The 19911-nt window shown below is 30.5% G+C and overlaps 2 protein-coding genes across 2 annotated transcripts; both read right to left on the bottom strand.

Annotated features, from left to right (window-relative positions):
- Window positions 1–4171: 4171 nt before the first annotated feature.
- On the bottom strand, window positions 4172–5552 carry LOC124921377 (GATA transcription factor 5-like). Its single transcript, XM_047462028.1, has 3 exons — window positions 5420–5552; window positions 5006–5329; window positions 4172–4926 (listed from the first exon to the last, which is right to left on the bottom strand). Exons 2-3 carry the CDS (start codon window positions 5321–5323, stop codon window positions 4300–4302), a joined length of 945 nt encoding a protein of 314 aa, XP_047317984.1. The 5' UTR covers window positions 5324–5329; window positions 5420–5552; the 3' UTR covers window positions 4172–4299.
- Window positions 5553–11748: 6196 nt separating this feature from the next.
- LOC124918838 lies at window positions 11749–19522 on the bottom strand. The gene is made up of 13 exons (XM_047458898.1): window positions 19274–19522; window positions 19036–19194; window positions 18687–18938; window positions 18451–18570; window positions 17644–17724; window positions 17417–17512; window positions 17056–17151; window positions 15754–15807; window positions 15445–15648; window positions 14054–14179; window positions 13872–13937; window positions 13147–13446; window positions 11749–12491 (listed from the first exon to the last, which is right to left on the bottom strand). The coding sequence occupies exons 1-13, from the start codon at window positions 19334–19336 to the stop codon at window positions 12012–12014; spliced, it is 2097 nt and encodes a 698-aa protein (XP_047314854.1). The 5' UTR covers window positions 19337–19522; the 3' UTR covers window positions 11749–12011.
- Window positions 19523–19911: the final 389 nt, after the last annotated feature.

Here is a 19911-nt window from a genome sequence, read left to right as displayed (position 1 = left end):
TTATTAAAATTTTAAATTTTTTTTACTGTTTTAGGGCTAAAAATTTAAAATTTGTATTGCCGCAAATTCTGACCCTTGTTAAAGGTAAGTAAGACCACGAATTAGGACATACCTCATATTAATCTCAGCCCAAAATATTAAAATAAAGCCCATGAGATAACTTTTTAGTTATTTTCTTTTTAAATCCAACTTAACTCCATTATGTACCAAACTCTAATCTTTCTTAATTTATTTTTCTAGAGATACTAATCTTTTTTTAAATAAACCATTAATTATAAGTATTTTAAGGGGTTTGGGTGAGAAATTGGATTTTGGGATTTTACCTGGGTTTTTCCAAAAGAAGATAAAAAAGAGGAGAAAATTGATTTTTAAATTTTGAAAACCAAATTACCTATATATATTAAATTTAATTAGAAGATAGTTTTAATATTTAAATGAATAAAATTGATTAATTAAATTGTTGATATGAAATTTAAATTTTGATATAAAAACTTATTTTATCCCATAAACATAAAACATAAGTATCTAAAAAAATCCAGTACATTTTATGGCAGCCCAAAAATCTAAAAATCATTCATTGTTCTTGTACTTTGACAGCAAGGGAAATAAAAAAAATCTTACTCTTTCTTGTATTTTATCCGAAAAAATATAATGGAGAAACTCAATTTTATTATTTTAAAAGTACACATTGGGCTAATTAAATTTTTTCAGAAGATTTTTGTTACTCTATAACAACTTCCAAAAAGACTCTTCTACCTAAGAAAAAGATGAAGAATTAGTAATAGAGGGTTTTCAAATTAAGACATAATTCTCCAACTTCTTGAATCCTAACACATTTGACATTTCAAATGGTGGTCCATATGATCCCGATCAGCCCAAAACCTTGTGGTGTATTTGGTGGTTGAGAATATTAAAGCAACACCAACTGGCTTTATATATGATCTCCATTCATCTTGGTTTCATAGTCATGGCCATGGGCCATACTTATAGAGAGAAAACACACTCATTACTCAAATGTCCAAGAGACCAATAATCATGGGAGAAATAATAACCTCCATGTTCTTTATTTTTTAAATTAATGAGTTGTAATTGATGGGTTATTTGAGGCATTATCAAATAGCACACCAAATCACATCATACTTCAATTTGCAGACTTTTTAATATAAAGCGAGCTTGTGATATTTGATTTCTTAAGTATTGATTTTTTATCATTTGAACTACTCTAGTGAGTTAATTTAGATATTAAATATTTAAATTTTAAATACTTATTTAACAATTAATTTTCAAAGATATTTGAATCATTTTGTACAACAAAAAAATGAAAAAATACTTAATTATAATTTTATTTGGTTAATTAACTTAGATTACACTAAACTTAATTTACGGATTAATTGAATAAATTAAGAAAGAAATAACCGTCTTAAAAATAAAAATAAATGCTTATTGTGATCTACCAGACCGACCATAAACAAAAACCTTGGAAACCAGCAACATGCATCCCATAATAAGAATATTAATTAATTAATTAATTAGAATAAAATATAAATTATTTTATTTCCAAGAATGCCCATCCCAAACATGTCATATGAAAACTCTTCCATCTCTCATCTACTCGACAACCCACATCTACTCTTTACCTACCTGTCCATTAAATATTTAATTAATGCTTATCTCATCATCTTTTTTTTTATTTTTTTTACTTTTTCTTTACCTGATAAAAAAATCTACAAAATAATAAGAAAATCTAAATCAAAAATTAAAATTTTTTAACGAGTTTATTATTTAACACATTTTTTATATAGTAATATTATTCACTTTAATTGATGACGTTTTATTTTTAATTTTTTATTCTTAAATTTTTAATAAGATTTATCTAAATCTAGGAAAATAGAAATAAGAAGATTTTCTTCTATTTTTTTTTGTTACGAAAGATTATGAAGATTGGCTCTTTTTTTCATCCTTAATTTCACTTATTTGTAACTTGTTTTTTAACTTCAATGAAATCAGCTTTGTTCTTTGTATAAAAAAAAAAAAGTATTTTTAATCACCGAAATATCTTGTGGATTTTGTGATGCGTCGGGACACGTGGCTGGATGATCTCACTCACGTGACATGATTCTACCCCCACCCACCCCATATAGAATATACTATTAGTTACATTTTGTTTTTTAAAGATCATTCTAAACCTATACCTCGACGATATTTGACATTTTAATTCATACTTTATAATTTTAATTTGTTTCAACTTGATGAATGACTATTTTCAACTACAATTAAATTTACATAACCCAATAAAATAAGAATTTACGTGGATAATGCTAGTTTTCAGTATTCACAAAAATAAGTAATAATAATACTAAGTCTTACACATTTCGAGAGGAAAGACTTAGTTTATTGAAGTCTTATTCTAGACCGGTGAGTCGGGAAATGTTTAACGACGCCTTCTCGACGTTGAAGGAAAGGATTGCATCACATGGATTCAGAGGCCAACTAATAAGCGAGGAAATAGCTTTTTAAACTTATTAAAGGTCGGATACATAAATGATAATAAGGAAACGCGTTTTAAGCCACAATCAAACCTAAGATTCAAGTTAATCTTACCTTTTAAATTATCTAAATTATTTTTGTTAATGTAATATTAACTTTTTAGTTATTTTTTTAATTCAAAAAATAATATTATTTTCAGATATATCATATATGAATCACTTTAACTTATTCATTTTTAATAAAATAAGACATTTAAACAAGTTTTTTTTTATATTTAAACTAACTTAATGAGTTTTTAATTATATATTTATAATTTTAAATTTAATTGTTCAATAGTAAGTTATATTGTAAGCAAAAATCAAAAGTAACTAACATTTAGTGTGTGCAAATAATTTGCAAATTTATTAAATAGAAAAATAAAAATGTATTGATAGAAAATAAATAAATGCACAACTGTTCATTCAAAGCTAGCGGACAGAAACAAAAATGGATGGTCCAGAGAGAGAGAGAAACTTCCATCATCTTTCTCACCCAAATTTCAGTACAAAAATTCAAAACTCCAAATAACTTTTTTTTAATTAAAATTAATTTTAATATGAATAGAATATAAATATTATAATTTAAATGAGCTTACTTTCTCCATTTTTTCTAACCCATCACACCATCCATGCATGTTCTTTTCTTTAAGAAAGCCTTTTCTAGAATTAAAGACAATTGACCATTTACTCTTTAAATATCTTTTTATGTCAAGTATATCTCTCAATACAAATATAGAAATAGATAACATAGATTTTTTAAACTCTTTTTTCTTTTTCATTTGAATTAATAATAAAGTTATCTCACCCAATAAAATATATATATAAAAAAATGTATATATTCAAAAAAATTAATGGGCCCATTAATAATTAACTTATGCTTTTAAGGCAGGACTTAAGCTTTTGAGGTTTGATAACAACCGGTAATAAATGACAAATTTAACTACTCCCAAGAGATTGTTTAATGTAATGGGTAGGTATTTTGGATTTTTTTACAATAAATAAATTAATTAAGTCTGTAATTGGTTAAATAAATTAAATTGTTAAAAAAAAATAAGATGAGAAATAAGAATTTTTAATTAAAAAGGGTTTCTCTTCCTATAAATTTATAATATCAAGCTTATTTGTAAAAAATTAATTATTTTTTAAAAATAAAACAAATTATGTTGGTTAAAAAAGTTTTTAAAATTTATCAAAAAAAAACATTTTTATTATTACTTTTTACCTAAAAGGTTTTATCTAATTCATATATTTTATACCAAATAAAAAAATTAATTTAATTTCTATTTTATCAATTTAAAAAAATAATTTTCAAGTAATAACATAAGTCTTTATTTATTTTTGTTTGTAATTATTAAATAATTTATATAATAAAAATAATTATGATAAAATTTTGAATAATAAAAATATTTTTTTCTTAAATATAATATAAATAATGAAAACAGAGAATTTAAGTAATAAATAGTTACAGTCTATTTGGTGATAGTAAAAAGAAAAAGCTTGAAATAGAAAAAGGACAAATATGACAAGATCACTCAGTTAGAAAGAGTTTTTTTTTTTTTTAATATTATTTTATCAGAATTATCCTTATAATTATTTTTTTAAATTGCTAAAAAAAAATAATCAAAATCATGAGAGAGAAAGAGAGGTTTAAGGAAAATCTGAATACTAAGAAACGATATTAACAAGGTTTTTAGTACATTAATCTCCGCTAACCTGTTCTTGTCTAAGCAGCCGGCAATAACCTAAATTTACCATTTTTTCCGGCGATGATGCTTCAGAAGCTCTGTACGCCGGCGTCAACCTCCTTCTTCTGCCGCATCTCCATCACTTTCCGGTGATTATTCGAGTGGAGCTCCGTCGAGAATGTCGGGCTACAGGCGGGTCGATATTCGGGTAAGAGACGACCAGACTTGTAACGAACTCCACAGGCGTTACAAAGTGTTTTAGCTCCTAATGGACCAGCTCTCCATTGAGGGGTTTTCTGAACCAGACAATGGCTACAACGCCGAGCCGGCTGAAAACCACATCCATCAGATGTGTTTTCGGGTTTCATCTTTCTCTGTTTCTTCATCGGCGGCGGGCATAGAATCAGGGAATCCAACGTCTGGTTGGAATTTGGTGGGTAAGAAGTTGATGAAGACGATGAAGACGAGTTTGTTGAAGAAGATTCCGGTAATGAACCCGACCCAATAGACCAAACCCGACCTTCGGTTCTCACTCGTTTGCTTCTTGCTTTGGTTTGAACAGGGGATGTGAAAGAGGGTTTCACATCGGTGGTGATGACCACCGGCGGTTGGATTTCGGTTTTGGGTTTCTCCGGCAATTGAAAAGTGAGAGAGTAACCGGCGAAAGAATCGTCGACAAAATTGGAAAGCCATTCAAGGTCATCCAAATCTCCAGCCTGTGTGTGTAAAGTAAAGATTACATTTTTATTATCATTTCCAAAAACCCATAAGAGAATTGAAAGAGAAAATGCTTACAGGGACATGAAATTCTTCACAAGAAACTGTTAAATTGCTTCCACCGGAGAAGACCTTTCCCGGTTGTTGTTGTTCATTAGCAGAAGAAGGGTTTTCAACTTGAATCTCTTGTTTTTCTTCAGGAAATTGTTCGATTATGTCATGTTTAGAGAAATCGAGAAGATCATCAACAGAGAAATCATCACCATTTTGACAGTTAACAGACCAGAAATCATCGCTAAAGAGTTGCTGGTTTGATTTCTTAGGAACCACAGTCGTCATCGTCGTCTCCGGTTTACTTAAACCATTTCTGAAAGTTCCCCCTTCAACCTTTTCCATTTCAAACTTCAAAATGAAAGATAAAAAAAAACCCAAAATTTTCAAATAAATTCATTTTAGACAAAGTAAAGTAATACCCATAACCCATTACATTACCTGCCGGAAATAAGCGGCGGCCGGCGGCGCTGCGGCGGAGAACTGAAACAGCAAAGAGAGATAGAGATAGAGAGAGAGAAGGAGGAGTTCCCCTTTCCTTATGGTCTGGTTTTTGTTGTGTCTGAAATATACTTAAAAAAAAGGTCCATTTCTTCTTCATCTACTTTTTTTTATCTTTTTGTTTTTCATTGATGTATATTTTTTTTTTATTCCATAAAAGTACTTTATCATAAAAAAAATATATATATAAAATTCAATACTTTGATATTTGGATTTTCAAAATATTTAAATTGTTTATATTTTGGTACTTTTTTGTTGGGTAAAAGTAATGAATTGGACTACCATAAGTAACCGAAGTGGTTGAGGAAATGCTTCCCCAATAAAGAAAAATAGACAAATGTATATACTTGTGTTTTTTTATATAGATTTGGTGTATATTACAATTGATTTATTACTAGTACCAACTAAAAAAATTAATATATTAAAGATTTAAAAGAAAAAATATAATATTTAACTATTAAAACTCATTTATCCATTAAACTAACCTAGTAACAAATCATAGTTGTTTTCGGAAATGTAATTTATTTTTGTCCAAAAATTCAGTAATATAATTTTATTTTTTTAAATACAAATGTTCTATTTTGGATAAGTTTCAAAAATAATTATAATTATGATAAAATACTCCTTTTAAATAAGGGAAAGTCGTACTGATATTTTAACCATTTCAATCACACTTTTGTTTAGAAAAATATATATTAAAAATATTTTTATTAAATTATATGGTTGTTTTAAATGAAATTCTGAATAGTTAAAAATAAAATATATATATTAAATAAATTCAAAGTGGGGAGACAAATGTGGGTATTGGTCATTGGGTCTAGGTCAATGAAATCACACAAAATTCTACCCTATCCATTTTGGAGTCTTCTTCATTTTGAATTTGAATTTGAATTTCAAAAACTGATGGAAATAACTAAAACATATTAATTGGCTCTATTTCTATTTGATAATGATTTTCTATTTAAAAAAAACATAGCATTAATTAATTTGTTATTATTATTTTCAAATAAAACTTTATAAGTATAATAATTTAGAACAGTAGAGAATTCAAAATTCAAGTTCCAAAAGATATATATATAAGTTTTACAGTGGCGTGAAATTTGAGGTGCAAAGAACAATAGCCAATCATGAACATGTCATATATGGCCAAAATTTTGAACTATTTTTATTTGAGATATTTTAAATATTGATATATATTAATTAACTTATATAATGTTAATTAATTTTTATTTTAGTATTTTTTTATGGTATAAATAATTTTGTGATATCATGAATAAGAAATAATTATTTAATATTTTGAAAACAAATAATTTTATGTGAATATATATAATCCAAACCTTATTTTATACACAGTACACATTTCTTTTTTGTACCATAAACATTTTTGGATATAAATATTAAATTATGCCAATCTTATTTATTTTTAAAATTAATTAGGCCAATCTTTTTACCTATAAAGTAAACCAAAAAACTGACCATATCTCGGATAGGTTCAGAATGACTTTTCTATTTTTTTTAATATTAAGGGCTGCTTTCTTAAAGAAAAAATATTCTTAGACTTAAAACAAATTTGACTCATATATATAGGTTATCTAACTTCATTTTTTATTAAATAATTGGTTTAACTCCAATTAAATGTTAGCTCAAATTGTAAGAAACTGACAGTTACTATTATTTGCTCTAATAAACAAGATTTATTTTATTATTTTAGTCACACATTCAAATTATTGCATAAATCTAGTTGATTACAATATGAGAATCAGTTTAATCGGATTTCATTAAACACAAATTTGAGACAATTATAAATATTCTTTTTAATTGGATGAGGAATGGTAATATACATATGGGGTTAATGCAAATTTGGGAAAAAAATTATACATTTGGGTTCATTAGTTTAAATCTTGATTAGTACGTGATATATTTAATATGAAATCTATAAAACTTTGATTGTAAAAATATATAAAGAGATGTTTAAATTTAAAAAATAATTCTCAATAAATTAAATACAAAGTTACAAGCAAAATATTAATTTATAAATAATAAAAAATAACATATATGTTAAATAATACAAATTTATAAATTCTAAAATTTTAATAAAAGTTATCCAGCAAATTAATGTTATATATTATGGCAATTTTTCTTACTTTGTTTAATTTTTAATTCTTTTTATTATCTTATTAAAGAAATATTAGCCTATTTCATTATTTTAATTCTATTGTGTCATGTGAATATATTGATTATCTATATTTTTCTTCTTTTTATTATCTCAAAATAACCTAATTAATTTAGCATTATTAGTTTAAGCCGAACTTATATGTATTCTAATTAGTCGAAAACTTAGTTTGGTTTGAACTTAAAGTTAATTTTATGGTAAAAAAAACTTTAGCCTAAAACCAAAATCTGCCTATAATAAATATGGTGAAAAAGGCAGATCATGTGATGATGCCAAACCGCCAATTTATTTTCTTCAAATTTCAAACTAGCTTAACATATGCTTTGTTTGTTAATATTTCATTAATTTAACCAGTCAAAAGATTGTCACTTTTTTATATTACATTACTATACATTTTAATAATATTTGATATTCAATCCCAAACAAAAATATTTGATAAACCTTTCTTTCTTCTTTTTCAGTTTGATGTTGAGTTATTTCGGATTTTTATTTGATTTTCGGAAGAAAAAAAATTATTAGATGAAAATGAATGTTAAAATATTTTGATAGATTAATTGATGGTTAAAAAAAATATGATTGTTGGATTTTTAATAATAAAAAAAAAAACAAAGTCAAGTGAGCTCTAAAAGACATGAATTTTATAAGATAAATACAAGAAGAAAATACATTATCTTGGGATGTCTCTAGTGGGTAAACATCGAGAAACATGCCCAAGCACAAAGGATGTGTTGGCTCCACATAGCATCTAGGCATAAACATTGCATTAAGAGTCTTTCTTTTTAAAGTAGTTTCCTTTCTTCAAACTAAGGCATGGGTAATTGGCCTAGGTTTAACACGTTCAATGAATATGAGATTGGTACACACTTTGAAAAAGACGACGATTTACCAATTTCACGTGGCAATGTTTTTGTCGTATACAAAGGAATATAATATCCGAAAGAGTAATTTGGATTCGTGTGATTGATTTTATTGTGTGGTGAATATTTGACTCTTTTGTGATTGTAATGCAAATAAAGTAAACAAGAAATGATAAAATGAAGAATGACAAAGAAGATGTGTAAATGAAGTGTTTGATCTTGGCAAAAGAACATTTATTTGGTTGGTTTGTATGACTTTACAATAATGAATCTCCTTTAAATAAGACTCTTTATCACTTTATGAATTATTTTTTCACCATATTTATAATATGCGACTTTCACGCCAATACGAATAAGTTAAATGATTTTTATCCTTAAAAGCAAGTTCTTAAAGGATCTTAGTAGCCCATCTTGAAGAGTGATTGATAGTTTTTATTTAGAAAATTAGCACATGTCATACTAATTATCCAATATTTTAATGTGAAAATTAAACATAAAACTTATTTAATTCTGTTTTTGTTTAATGACTAAGCTTTTATTCTTAAAAGTTACAAAATCTAGCCTATGCAAGATTGATTTGTTGCAAAATAACTTATTACTATATAGTAATATAATTTCACTGCATTACTTGGGAAAAAAGAATGAAAGAAGTAAACTTCATAAGATATAGAATTACATGATTGCCACTGAATGATTGATTATTCAAAGGGCAGAAGAGCATGCATGGCTAGGAAGTTTGAAGAACAAGGGTTAGTTTGATTTAGTTTATTCCGAACTTAAATCGTTAATTAATTAACTAGATACACACGACAACATCGAGCTTATAATTTTTTTTGTAGGGTTCAGAATATTCGTTAATCAAACGACGTTAACAAAATTGTTAGATCGGTCTAATTATTCAATTTATTCGCAATAATTTATTCTTTTATGATTTATTTGTTTATCCATAAGAGCAATCAAACTAGCTCTTCATATTCCAATGAATTTTTTGTTTTTTGGTTGGCGTGGCAACACAACTGAAATGATTGTTCATCCTTTTGTCACTTTGAGATATATAGGAGTGATGAGCCATCATCATATTGTCTCTCCTTCAATTTAATCACAATACTTTCCTCTATTTTCTAAAATAGATAAATAAAAGTAGTATAAATTGAAAGATAGTAAATATTTAATTATTTTTGTATAAAAGAATTTGTTATAATACATAGTTGTCATTCATTTTCTTATTTTCCTTTAATAACTTCTTTTTATATTTAGGTTTGTTGTTATCCACTGTTACATTTTAAGTAGAAAGTTCTTGTTAAAGAAATAAAAAAAAATTAAGGTCAATTAAAGTGAAGAACGTAACTTTATAATCGTATTAATTTCACAATTAAAAAAATTAAAAATTTCTCTTTTTCTTGTGCTTCATAATTTATTTTTATAGAATGAAACATTATTATTATTATTATTATAAAAGAAAGACAATTACTTACTTTCATTAATTATGGGGTCCCAACAATTCTGTGTCAGGGTCATATTGAGAGTGACAAAATATGAAAATAATTAATATTATTTGTTGAAATATAATTCTTTTACATTATATAAACACAACTCAATTTTTTATTTACCATTGGGAAATGGTAGTCTGATACACTCCTACCAACAAAATTGAGTAAATGTTTTATTTTATTATTATTATTTTTCTTTTTAGAAAATTATCGTTACTCAACCATCACTTCAGTAAATATTTTAATTATATACTGTTTTTTTTTGTGTGTCATTTCAAAATTATGTAATGTTTGTTTAGTGTCATTTATTTATATATATATATATATAGAAAGTGTTATCTATCTCAAATATCAAAATTAATCAGGTTTCAAAAAATTGATTTAACTTTTCTTATCCTAATTCTAAAAGTTTATCAAAACATTTATTTTTAATTATTTTTTTACATTTAAAAGTTTCATCTAATTTATATACCAAATAAAAACAATATCACTATCAAAAAAAATAATTTTAATGGTGATTATAACAAAATACTAAACAAATTATGCATAGGATGTAGTAATGTATTAACTAATGATATTTATTAATTTCAACTACAAAATTTAATATTAATTACCAAATGAAAATCAGCAATGCATGTTTCTCTCAATCCTTTGGTCTTTATTTTCTTATTTGAATCCAAAAGTAAAATCATATATATACATTTCTAGTGTATAAGTTTTCATGTGAGGGGAACAGAGATCCCAGTAATAAAGGATCCTATCCCTAAGTTAAAGCCTTCAATCTCAATGGACTATTAGCCTGATTTGGTAAATTTGTCGAATGTTTTCTTACTCGTTTTGGTTGTTTCTTCTATCTCGAGAGCTTTCACTTCTTTATAACTTACACAAAAAAGATAAATCTACTATAGATGACATGGAATTTGGTTGACTACACATGAGAGAATGGATGAACCCTAGTTTGTTAGCATGCAAAGAAAGAAGTGCAAGAAAACCTCAATGTCCAACCTCTATGTATAAAGAAGATTGGGTCGTTTATTATGAAGAAAAGATATTTTTCATGCATCTTTAATCAAGTTGCAGTTTTACTGCTGAGCCAGAACAAGAGCCAGAAGAGAAAGAAAACAACAAGACATGGCTCTCTCTTTACTTACTGACTGACAAACTCTCCACCAAAAGTCCCACACTTTTGATCATCATCATCAATCAATGGTTGGTTCTCCCTCTTTTAAGATTTCAGGACCCCCACTCCCACTACCCTTATCTCATCCTTATGTTTCTTTCATAGCTCAATCATTGTCACCACTTAACTTATGTCAGATATTCAACTAACTCAGGATACTTCATTCATGGGATAAGAGTTTTACCACCCCTCAACTTATAGATATTCAAACTCAATCAGGATAGCTCAAGCCAGATATTCAAACTCACTCAAGATAGCTCAACTGATAAGAATATTAAATTAAAGAGTTGTACTAACCTCTTCCAGATAAAAAAAAAAAAAAGAATAAAAAGATAGAACCTAACCAGCCTATATTTGTGGGGATTACACCAACAATGATAAGTATTAATAATATATAGTGTTACATCAAATCGCGGCTAATTAACCCTTTGTCGGTGGTTTCTCTAAGCAAGCATTGATTTGAGCTTCAGTTCCTTACACACTTTAACTAATCATAATGAATGCTAGCACATCAACCCACGCTATAAGCACCCGCTTCAGTCCAAACCAAATATTTCAAACAAGAATCGAACATAAAATCTGATAAGTGAATACCATTTAAGCTTTAGTTTCCTATTGTTAGAAGCTGAACAAGCTTTCATTTTCAACATAATGAATACATTCTCAGTTTTCACATACTACACTTTAAAAATACTGTCCTTGTGCAGAAAAAAAAGGTCTTGTATAAACAACTAAAATCGCAACATCATACACCACAAAACCCTAGTTGAATCAGTTACCTTAAAACACATAATAAGATCTCTACCCGCGAAAAAATTATTACCAACCTTTTTCATCGTGGACCACCCGGCGAAGCTCGAGGTTTTCCCTTGACGGAACTGAGGTGTTGGGTAACGAAGATCACACCCATCACGATTATAAGGCAACCAACAAGCGTACTAAAGAAGAGAGCCCCAGCATGCCTAGTCTGAACAAAACCATAAACACCATTAGACGTCACCAAAATTAGGTCATTCAATCCGTCGTTCGAAAAGTCGTCGGATATAAGGGCGTGTGAAGGCGAAGAAGGAAGAGTGATAGTTGCTAGTATAGTGCCTCCGGGAGAGATCACCACAGCTTCCTGGTCTCCTGAAGCAAGGATCAGTTCTTGATCGTCATGCACACGAAGGGTGAACGGTTTCAATGTGGGGACCACATTTCCAACTTCCATCATTCCGGAAGGGGATGGAAGGTTAGACCATGTAGCCCCGGTTAGAATCTGCCATTGCCAAACTGCTTCATGGCCGTGTTCATTAGGAGAGTATGATGTCACCTACGTCCAAAAGACAACATTAACCCTAGAAATTAATCATCATAAGGGTAAAATAGTCTTATTTTATGTGCTTTCACGCTTATCAAATCAACTTATATACCAAATACTTAAAATTCGGATATATTTGTTTGGTTTAAATTTTTGACATACTTTAGCCCTTTTGATACTTGAAAATCAATATTCCAACACTTATTTTTCAGTTTTATCAAACTTAACCCAAGTCTTTTAGAGCTTGTTTGATGTGAGGTTATTTGAAGATTGTGAAATAAAAATCTTGTTTGAAGAAAAAATGAGTGTCTAGGGATTATTTGGATTAAATTACTAAAATGTCCTTTTGTAATTTTAATTTAGAAAAAATAAAGGGATTTTTGGTATTTTTAATTATGAATTAAGTGATTTGATGGTTGAAATGAGAAGTAATACGATAAAAGTTTTTTTCTTCTAAACAACCCATAAAAGTTCTGGCCCGTCAGCAGACAACTAGACCGCCAAATTTGCAGTCTAAATGGAGTCAACAGTCTAGTCAGCTGACCCAAAGAGTCCATGAACTGTACCCTGACTCATCCGGGAAAGATGACTTGGCGGTCTAGTCAGCTGTTGATGTGGTGTGGGAATTAAATGCACCAGCTGAAATAAGTAAATAGAAATTACTTACCTCCCCTCTGTTGGTTAAGAAAACGACATAACCAGAGCTTCTCTTCTGATGCTGATGACCATCGAGTTTTTTAATTAGAATAGGGGTAGCAACCTCTAAAGAACTCATATCTGGAACTCGACCAAAGCTTCTCGAAAAATCTCCAGGCTGGAAGAAGTTAAAATGGGAATGATGGCATATCGAAACATTGAAAATCTGCTCTCTTACAGGCACCCCAGAGGTTGCAACCGCCCAACAGGGTCGCAGCACTTCCATGGATCCACTTACAACAGTCTGCTCAGCACCATTTCCTCCAACAGCCTGTAGAAAAAAAAGCAATTTAATATGAATTATTCAGCTGTGGTGATTCAACACTTTTTCTTTCCTTTTTTGTATCCATTTACACAGTACTGCTTCCCTTCTTCACACAAAAAAAAAAGAATCTTCTTTAACCCAAGTAATTCACTTATCATCAAACAAGATTTTTTTCTTCCAAAAAATCTGTTTATTTCGAAGATGGGAAAAAAATAACTTTCTATAGTTATTTGCTTAATTATTTCTCAAAAAACAATTCACTGACAGGTTGCTAACCCATGGGGTCTTTTTCCTGCATAAGGACATGTCAATTCCAAATCCCAAAATACCTTACTATATTTTTCTACAGTTAAATAAATGGAAATGAAAATAGTATAATAAGGGCTTGATCAAATTCAGGATAGAGTAGAACATAAAAAACAAAAGCGGACCTGGACATGATCTAGAACACCATCTCCATTAATGTCAGCATGGAGACCACCTTCTTGCAGATGAAGCTGGCAATATGAAACCACAATACATATAAGAAGCTAATATATTGAACATCATGCTTAAATATATGAAAATATATGGAGTTTTTAACTACACTCAACACAGTAAATCACCTGCTTACCTTACATATTGTGCGGCCAGATGCCAAATGAACAGCTTCTATCCCCTCTTTCTGATGGGCCACAACAACATTGGGAACCCACCAAAGCTGAGTGTGATTTGTTATGGTAGGAATATAACTCAATGGCTGCAAAGAAACATAAAAAAGCTTATGAGCTGTACTGTGAATAGAAGAAAGTAAAGCTGATAGTGATATTTAAATGATGAATTAATTTAATCTTTCAGGGATTCTGAAAAAGTGGTAACAGAAGTGATGGGGTCAGAAACAAGGACTTGGACATTCAGGGTTATGAACAATCCCTCAACCCAAAGGCACATAGTTGTTTATTTTAAGACAAAAACCTGGAGGAGGCTAGCACAACATCCCACTTCAATCAAGGTGTTTCAAACCTAAGACTCTTAGTTCACTCTTTACCACAAGTTGGAGTTCATGTAACAGGAGAACTTGATAAATTGGTCCAACACAATTCTTAAGATTATGCTTTTCAGTGTCAGTTTGTAATGCGCAAGAATTAGAAAGAAACAATTTTAACTGCATAAATTTCATTTTCTCTCCTAATTCAACATGTTGGACTCGCATAGGCCACATCCTTCACATATCTAATTGTATAAGATGTAAATCCTTTATAACTGCATGAATTCTTAAAAAAACAAAAGAAAAAAACTAACATAAGCAAAAATGTCAACCACTGACAAGGCAATATCACCACTTTCCACTGCTTGTTGCAGCCACCCACATTCAAGCAACAGCAGCACTTTATTTCAAGGATTTAATATATATATCTGCAATATAGATTTTCATTTTCAGGCTTTTCTGAATTTTCTCCTTTGGTTCAGGGAAAGGAAGGAGAATACCAGGCAGCAAGAAGCAATTATGATGTGGGAAGTAATTGAAGATGCAAAGGGTGGTGAAAGCAAAAGAAACTTTGGAAGACCAATATATGTATCAATGGAAATGGACGTGGTAAGACTGCAGCCAGGTGATGGAAACATCAGAAACTGCCCAATCATGTCGTGTACCTTAGTTGATTGTTTTATTCTTATTTTTTAACTTCAACCTTCACCAATGTATTAAGTATGTAGTCCGCAAACACACTTAACCATTTAACCAGACGCAAAACTTGCCGCCTGACGGGCTCGAACCCAGGAACTTAGGGTTAGTATCCACCTCTTTTTGCCGCTAGGCTAGAAGAGGGGATACCTTCACCAATGTATTTCACTAACAGATCAATACCTAAAATGAATGTATTCCCAAAAATACTCATGCATTCCATAAAAATCCATGCCTCAACCACAAGTCTAAAGAAAAGTTCATGTTTTTACTGCACGAGATATTTCAAACTTCCAAAACTAAGAACGGAGTAAACTTTTTGCAAAAGATTTGTTCAGCACCTTTTTAGGTTTTGCAGAACCAGCATACTTTGTGGCTTTTCCAATCAAGTTTGAAATTCTCCCTGCAGTGTTTTTCCCTGGAGGATGGTTTTCCTCAGGCTTGTTAAAAGAGAAAGTTGACGCTTTCCCATTTGTTCTCTTCAATGTCTTCCTCTTGTGTCTTTTGAAGTGTGCAAGCTTCAACATCGTGTCTTCTCGCCTATCCTGATTAAAGGAAGTTTAGATCATGAGCCTCAAGAGATCAATGAAAAGGAAATACACTAGCAATTGAAGTATAAAGCACAATTCTTCTATAAAAAGGAAGTTTACCCAGCGATGAGGCATAACTCCAAGAATTGCTTCCCTGAACTCCCGACATTCAAACTACATTTCAGACATCAAGTAGGTTAACATATTGGTTGACATGTTACACAGAATATACAAGAACGTTTCATCCAGCTACTGATAAACTCAGATAGATAGATGGCTTGCAGAACATCAATAATGGACACCTTTTCAACCATAATCAACATAAACATATGAATATAAAAGAGGATTGGGAAAACAATGTAAATACAGCAGAACTGAAGAAAAATCTACCCACAATACTTTTGCATGGATACACATCCTTGATTGTTTGTTCTGAGGACATGACAAATAACTGTTTGGTACTTGTTCTACAGGAAAATATGTAACATAAGGATATGCTTCCTTCCAAGGTAAAAATCTTGTAATTTTGTGATTATGCAGGTAAGAGGCATAAAGTACAACAGGCAAAGATCAAATGCCTCAACAAAATGTTGATTGGCTATTTGGAAAATGATATTTTGAACTTTATTACAATCTCTATCACAATCTCGATCCCATTGGAAAATCGCCAAAGTTAAATGTTGATATTGAGTTGATGAGTCAGGCCCAATTAAATAGGCTCAATTAAATGAAGTGTCCAAGGCTTAAGTTTGTTAAGTTAATTAGAACAAGTTGCTTATATATAGATAAGTAATTCACACAAGATAGTTAGAGATTTTTTATATGTGTGAGTGATGTATATAAAGAACAAGGGTGTAATTGAAACGTTTGATTGTGATAGTGGAATCGAGTTCCTAACAGAGCTCGATGGAGACGTAGACTATTTTTGGGTCGAACTCCAATATCAAATCTTGTGTTGTTTTACTCTTTTTGGTTTCTTGCTGTTATATTTCTCAGTTCTTTGATTGATTAGGAAGGAAATTCCCTACAATAAAATTGAAAGGGATTTGTTTTTTTTCGTTTGGCATGAGATTTCTTTTATGATGATCCAGATTATAGTGTGATTTTTGTGACTCCATTTCGCATTCAAACTATTTTTTACATTATTAATTAAATTATAGTGTGTGTTTTTGCTTCATTTGGTACACAGATTTTTTTTTCACGATGATGATTTATTTTTTAGATCAATGTTTGCACAAACATAACAAATGTAGATCTTTTAGACGATGATCAACATGAAAAAAAGGTTGATAACAAAACAGCCCATAGAAGAGAAAAACTTGCTTAATAATTCTCAACAAATTAATAGTTAAATATGAAAGGTATGGAAAAAGAATAAATTTGGCACTGTAAACAATGACAAGAAACTTAGTATCAGCATACCTCACCAGGGTGACGAGTGTTTAGTGAATGAACATCAAGCTTGTAGTTGTGTTGTGGAATCAATTGTGATGCATCCGATGTGTGTGGTTCAATATTCTGTATGAAAAAAAGAGAGTTTGTTCAGAAGGTGACCATCATGTGCAATTACAGGAACTGGTGTTGAGGCAAAGTTACAAGTACAAAATAGATTGTGAAAGATTAATTTTTTACAGCCTATCACTAGATGTTCCTAATAGGATAAATGAAGGGAGAGAAATAATGTTTGGCTAAGATGTAAAATTTGGGAAATAGAAAATCATGACTCCAGAAGAAATGTCATCATATGTACAAATACACAAAACAGAAAATGCAAGAGCCTGACCTCATTCTTTCTGCTCCAACGAAGTGTGCCAGTCCGACCAGAAAATGCATAAAAAGCAAAATGTCGAGCATCCATAGTTCCAGTAGTTTCTGAAGCCTTTGTGGGAAATAAAACAAAAAGTAATTCTTATGCAATCTATTGAGAGCACTTTATGCTACATGCAAATTTAAGATATAACCAACATTTTGAAAGAACATATAAGTTCATAAAGCCAAAGATATCCTTACTTCCTTCTCGCCCGCACTTCTTCTATGTTGTTCAGCATTCTTTTCTTCCATTAAAATTTCCTCAAAAGGATCCATGAAAACCTGAGTGAGGGAAAAAAGAATATAAGAAATAAGATGGAAAGGATTTCTTACCAGAATAATCCAAAACTTGTCTAGAAAAAGATTCGTAAGTCAGGGGTGTTTAGTCAAAATAAATTGTTGAATAGAAAATCAGTTTCCACGTCTTTGTTATCTGCTACAGCATAAATTGCAAGAATTACAACCTGCACACTACTATATTAGATGTGACCCAATGCCACTTCACTGGGAAAATAAGGCATCAGAAACTCTAGGAATTTTGCTTATTCGATTATTATATGTTAGCTAGCTACGTATTAACATTCAGCTTGTCTCATAAGAACTTTAGGTTCACAAATTAACAAGGTGTTAGAGTTTTGATTCCGAATGTCTGTGAAAACTAACTTGGACATCATGCAAATGTATGTTGCTGAAGGGGACTTTTTAACTCCATACTGTTTCTGTTGTCAAGAAAATCACATGATTGTGATATTTTTCTTTTGTGCAAGTCATATGAGAGTAGCATAATATATCAATTCTTTTATGAGTCAAATATAGTCCTAAGTCCATACATTCATATACCAAGCCCCTATCCACCCCCCACAAACCAAATGAAGACGATTCTTTTCTGGATGTTAATGTATCACATTCACATCTTTAACTAAACCAAGGTCAAAAAGTAAAAAATATATAGAAGTAACAAGAATAACAAGTTAAGTCTTTCACACATAAGAGATTTGACAAACTTACATGGGGTTGCGTTTCCATCCTTCCACCAATGATAACTAACCCTGCATCTCCATGTTTCAAGGTGTAATTGCTAATAGAGATGGATATCTCTCTATGATGTGCATTATGTGGAAAATCCTCCTGAGAAACAAATAAACATAGTTTTAAAACAGAACATTAAGCCTCATAAGCCACTTTAACCAGAAATTCACAATAAAAACGATTAGGACAGCACAGAAAATAACCGACTCACAAACCTGTAGATTTGCTTCCCATAGCTTATGAAGGTTGTGGTCAAAACACATAACGGACCATCCTGACGTGACAACAACCAGCACCTGCTTCTGCATTTGCCCTTGCTTATAAGTCCGATCAATAACACCAGTTGCCATGGCCACAGCACGTCTTCCTGACGCCACACGAATCTTGTCCGGCAACAAAGACACATCTGCCAGAACACGAGCTTCATTGAATCCTTCATCCACACGCCTAACATGAGGCTCTAAAACCTAATATACCAACCAACCAAGAAATGAAAAAGCACAGCTCTAACATCACCAAGAACATCAGTGTTTCCAACAAATGCTAGCAACTCATATAGTTTACCTGAATTTTAGCATCGTGGGTAGCAACAAGAACCTCTTTTTTCCCATCTCCATTCAGATCAGCAACAATGGGTGGCGGCAAACGTTCACCCTCATACTTGATTGGATACTCTTCAGATAGATGGAACCATGCTTCTCTAAATGAAAAATCTCTTTCATGCTGCAATTATTCATTCAATCGAGTTTAAATTGCATAGATACACGATCACAAGAAACAATTCAATGAATTAAAAACGGACCTGCAGAGAAAAGAAAACCGCGAAAGCGCATAACATAAGGATAGCTAAATCTCGCTTCCTCATACTTCAGATGATGATGCCTTCTCTTCTAAGTTCCACTGGAGGATTCAGCTTTATTTGTTCAGCAAAGCTATAATTTGAGACAGATTAAGCAAGCAGTCGTAACTCGTGAAGCGATCGCACGCTATTTTGCTTCAGACTGAGTGAGAAGAAAGAGAGACGACAAGTCCACCGGCTTCCTCCACCGAAGCTGCAACTGGTTCCCGGTTCAATTATCAACCGGTCTGACCTATACGTAAATTTTCTAAGTCCTTATACATGTTTAATATGTTCAATTAAATCCTCTTATCTTTCTATCTAGGGTTACTTGTAAGTAACTAAACAAATTATTGAATATATAGTGTAAACTGTAAAGTCCAATAATTCAACTCGATATAATCAAATCACAAGTTAAATTAGAGTTTACTTGAAATCGTAAAAGTTTAATTTATAAAATGTATTAGTTATAACTTATCAAGGTAGTCTAGTGGTAAGAGTCGGCTTAAAAGATTAAAATGTTAGTGTTCACTTTATTTGAAAGTGTTTTGTGAGATGAAGTGGAGGCATGTCTTAGCTGTAAGTGTTATACTAGTTCTTTC

The sequence above is a fragment of the Impatiens glandulifera genome, chromosome 1 (genome assembly GCF_907164915.1).
Source record: "Impatiens glandulifera chromosome 1, dImpGla2.1, whole genome shotgun sequence".
NCBI lineage: Eukaryota > Viridiplantae > Streptophyta > Magnoliopsida > Ericales > Balsaminaceae > Impatiens > Impatiens glandulifera.
Note: the sequence above shows the minus strand (reverse complement) of the source record. Positions and strands in the feature narration are given on the sequence as shown.

Coding starts and splice junctions, on each gene's coding strand:
- LOC124918838 (XM_047458898.1), bottom strand. CDS start 19,336: ATGAGGAAGCGAGATTTAGCTATCCTTATGTTATGCGCTTTCGCGGTT. Junction 18,939..19,035: donor CCCACGATGCTAAAATTCAG/GTAAACTATATG, acceptor TTGGTATATTAG/GTTTTAGAGCCTCATGTTAG. Junction 18,571..18,686: donor TATGGGAAGCAAATCTACAG/GTTTGTGAGTCG, acceptor TTTGTTTCTCAG/GAGGATTTTCCACATAATGC.
- LOC124921377 (XM_047462028.1), bottom strand. CDS start 5,323: ATGGAAAAGGTTGAAGGGGGAACTTTCAGAAATGGTTTAAGTAAACCG. Junction 4,927..5,005: donor GTGAAGAATTTCATGTCCCT/GTAAGCATTTTC, acceptor TTACACACACAG/GCTGGAGATTTGGATGACCT.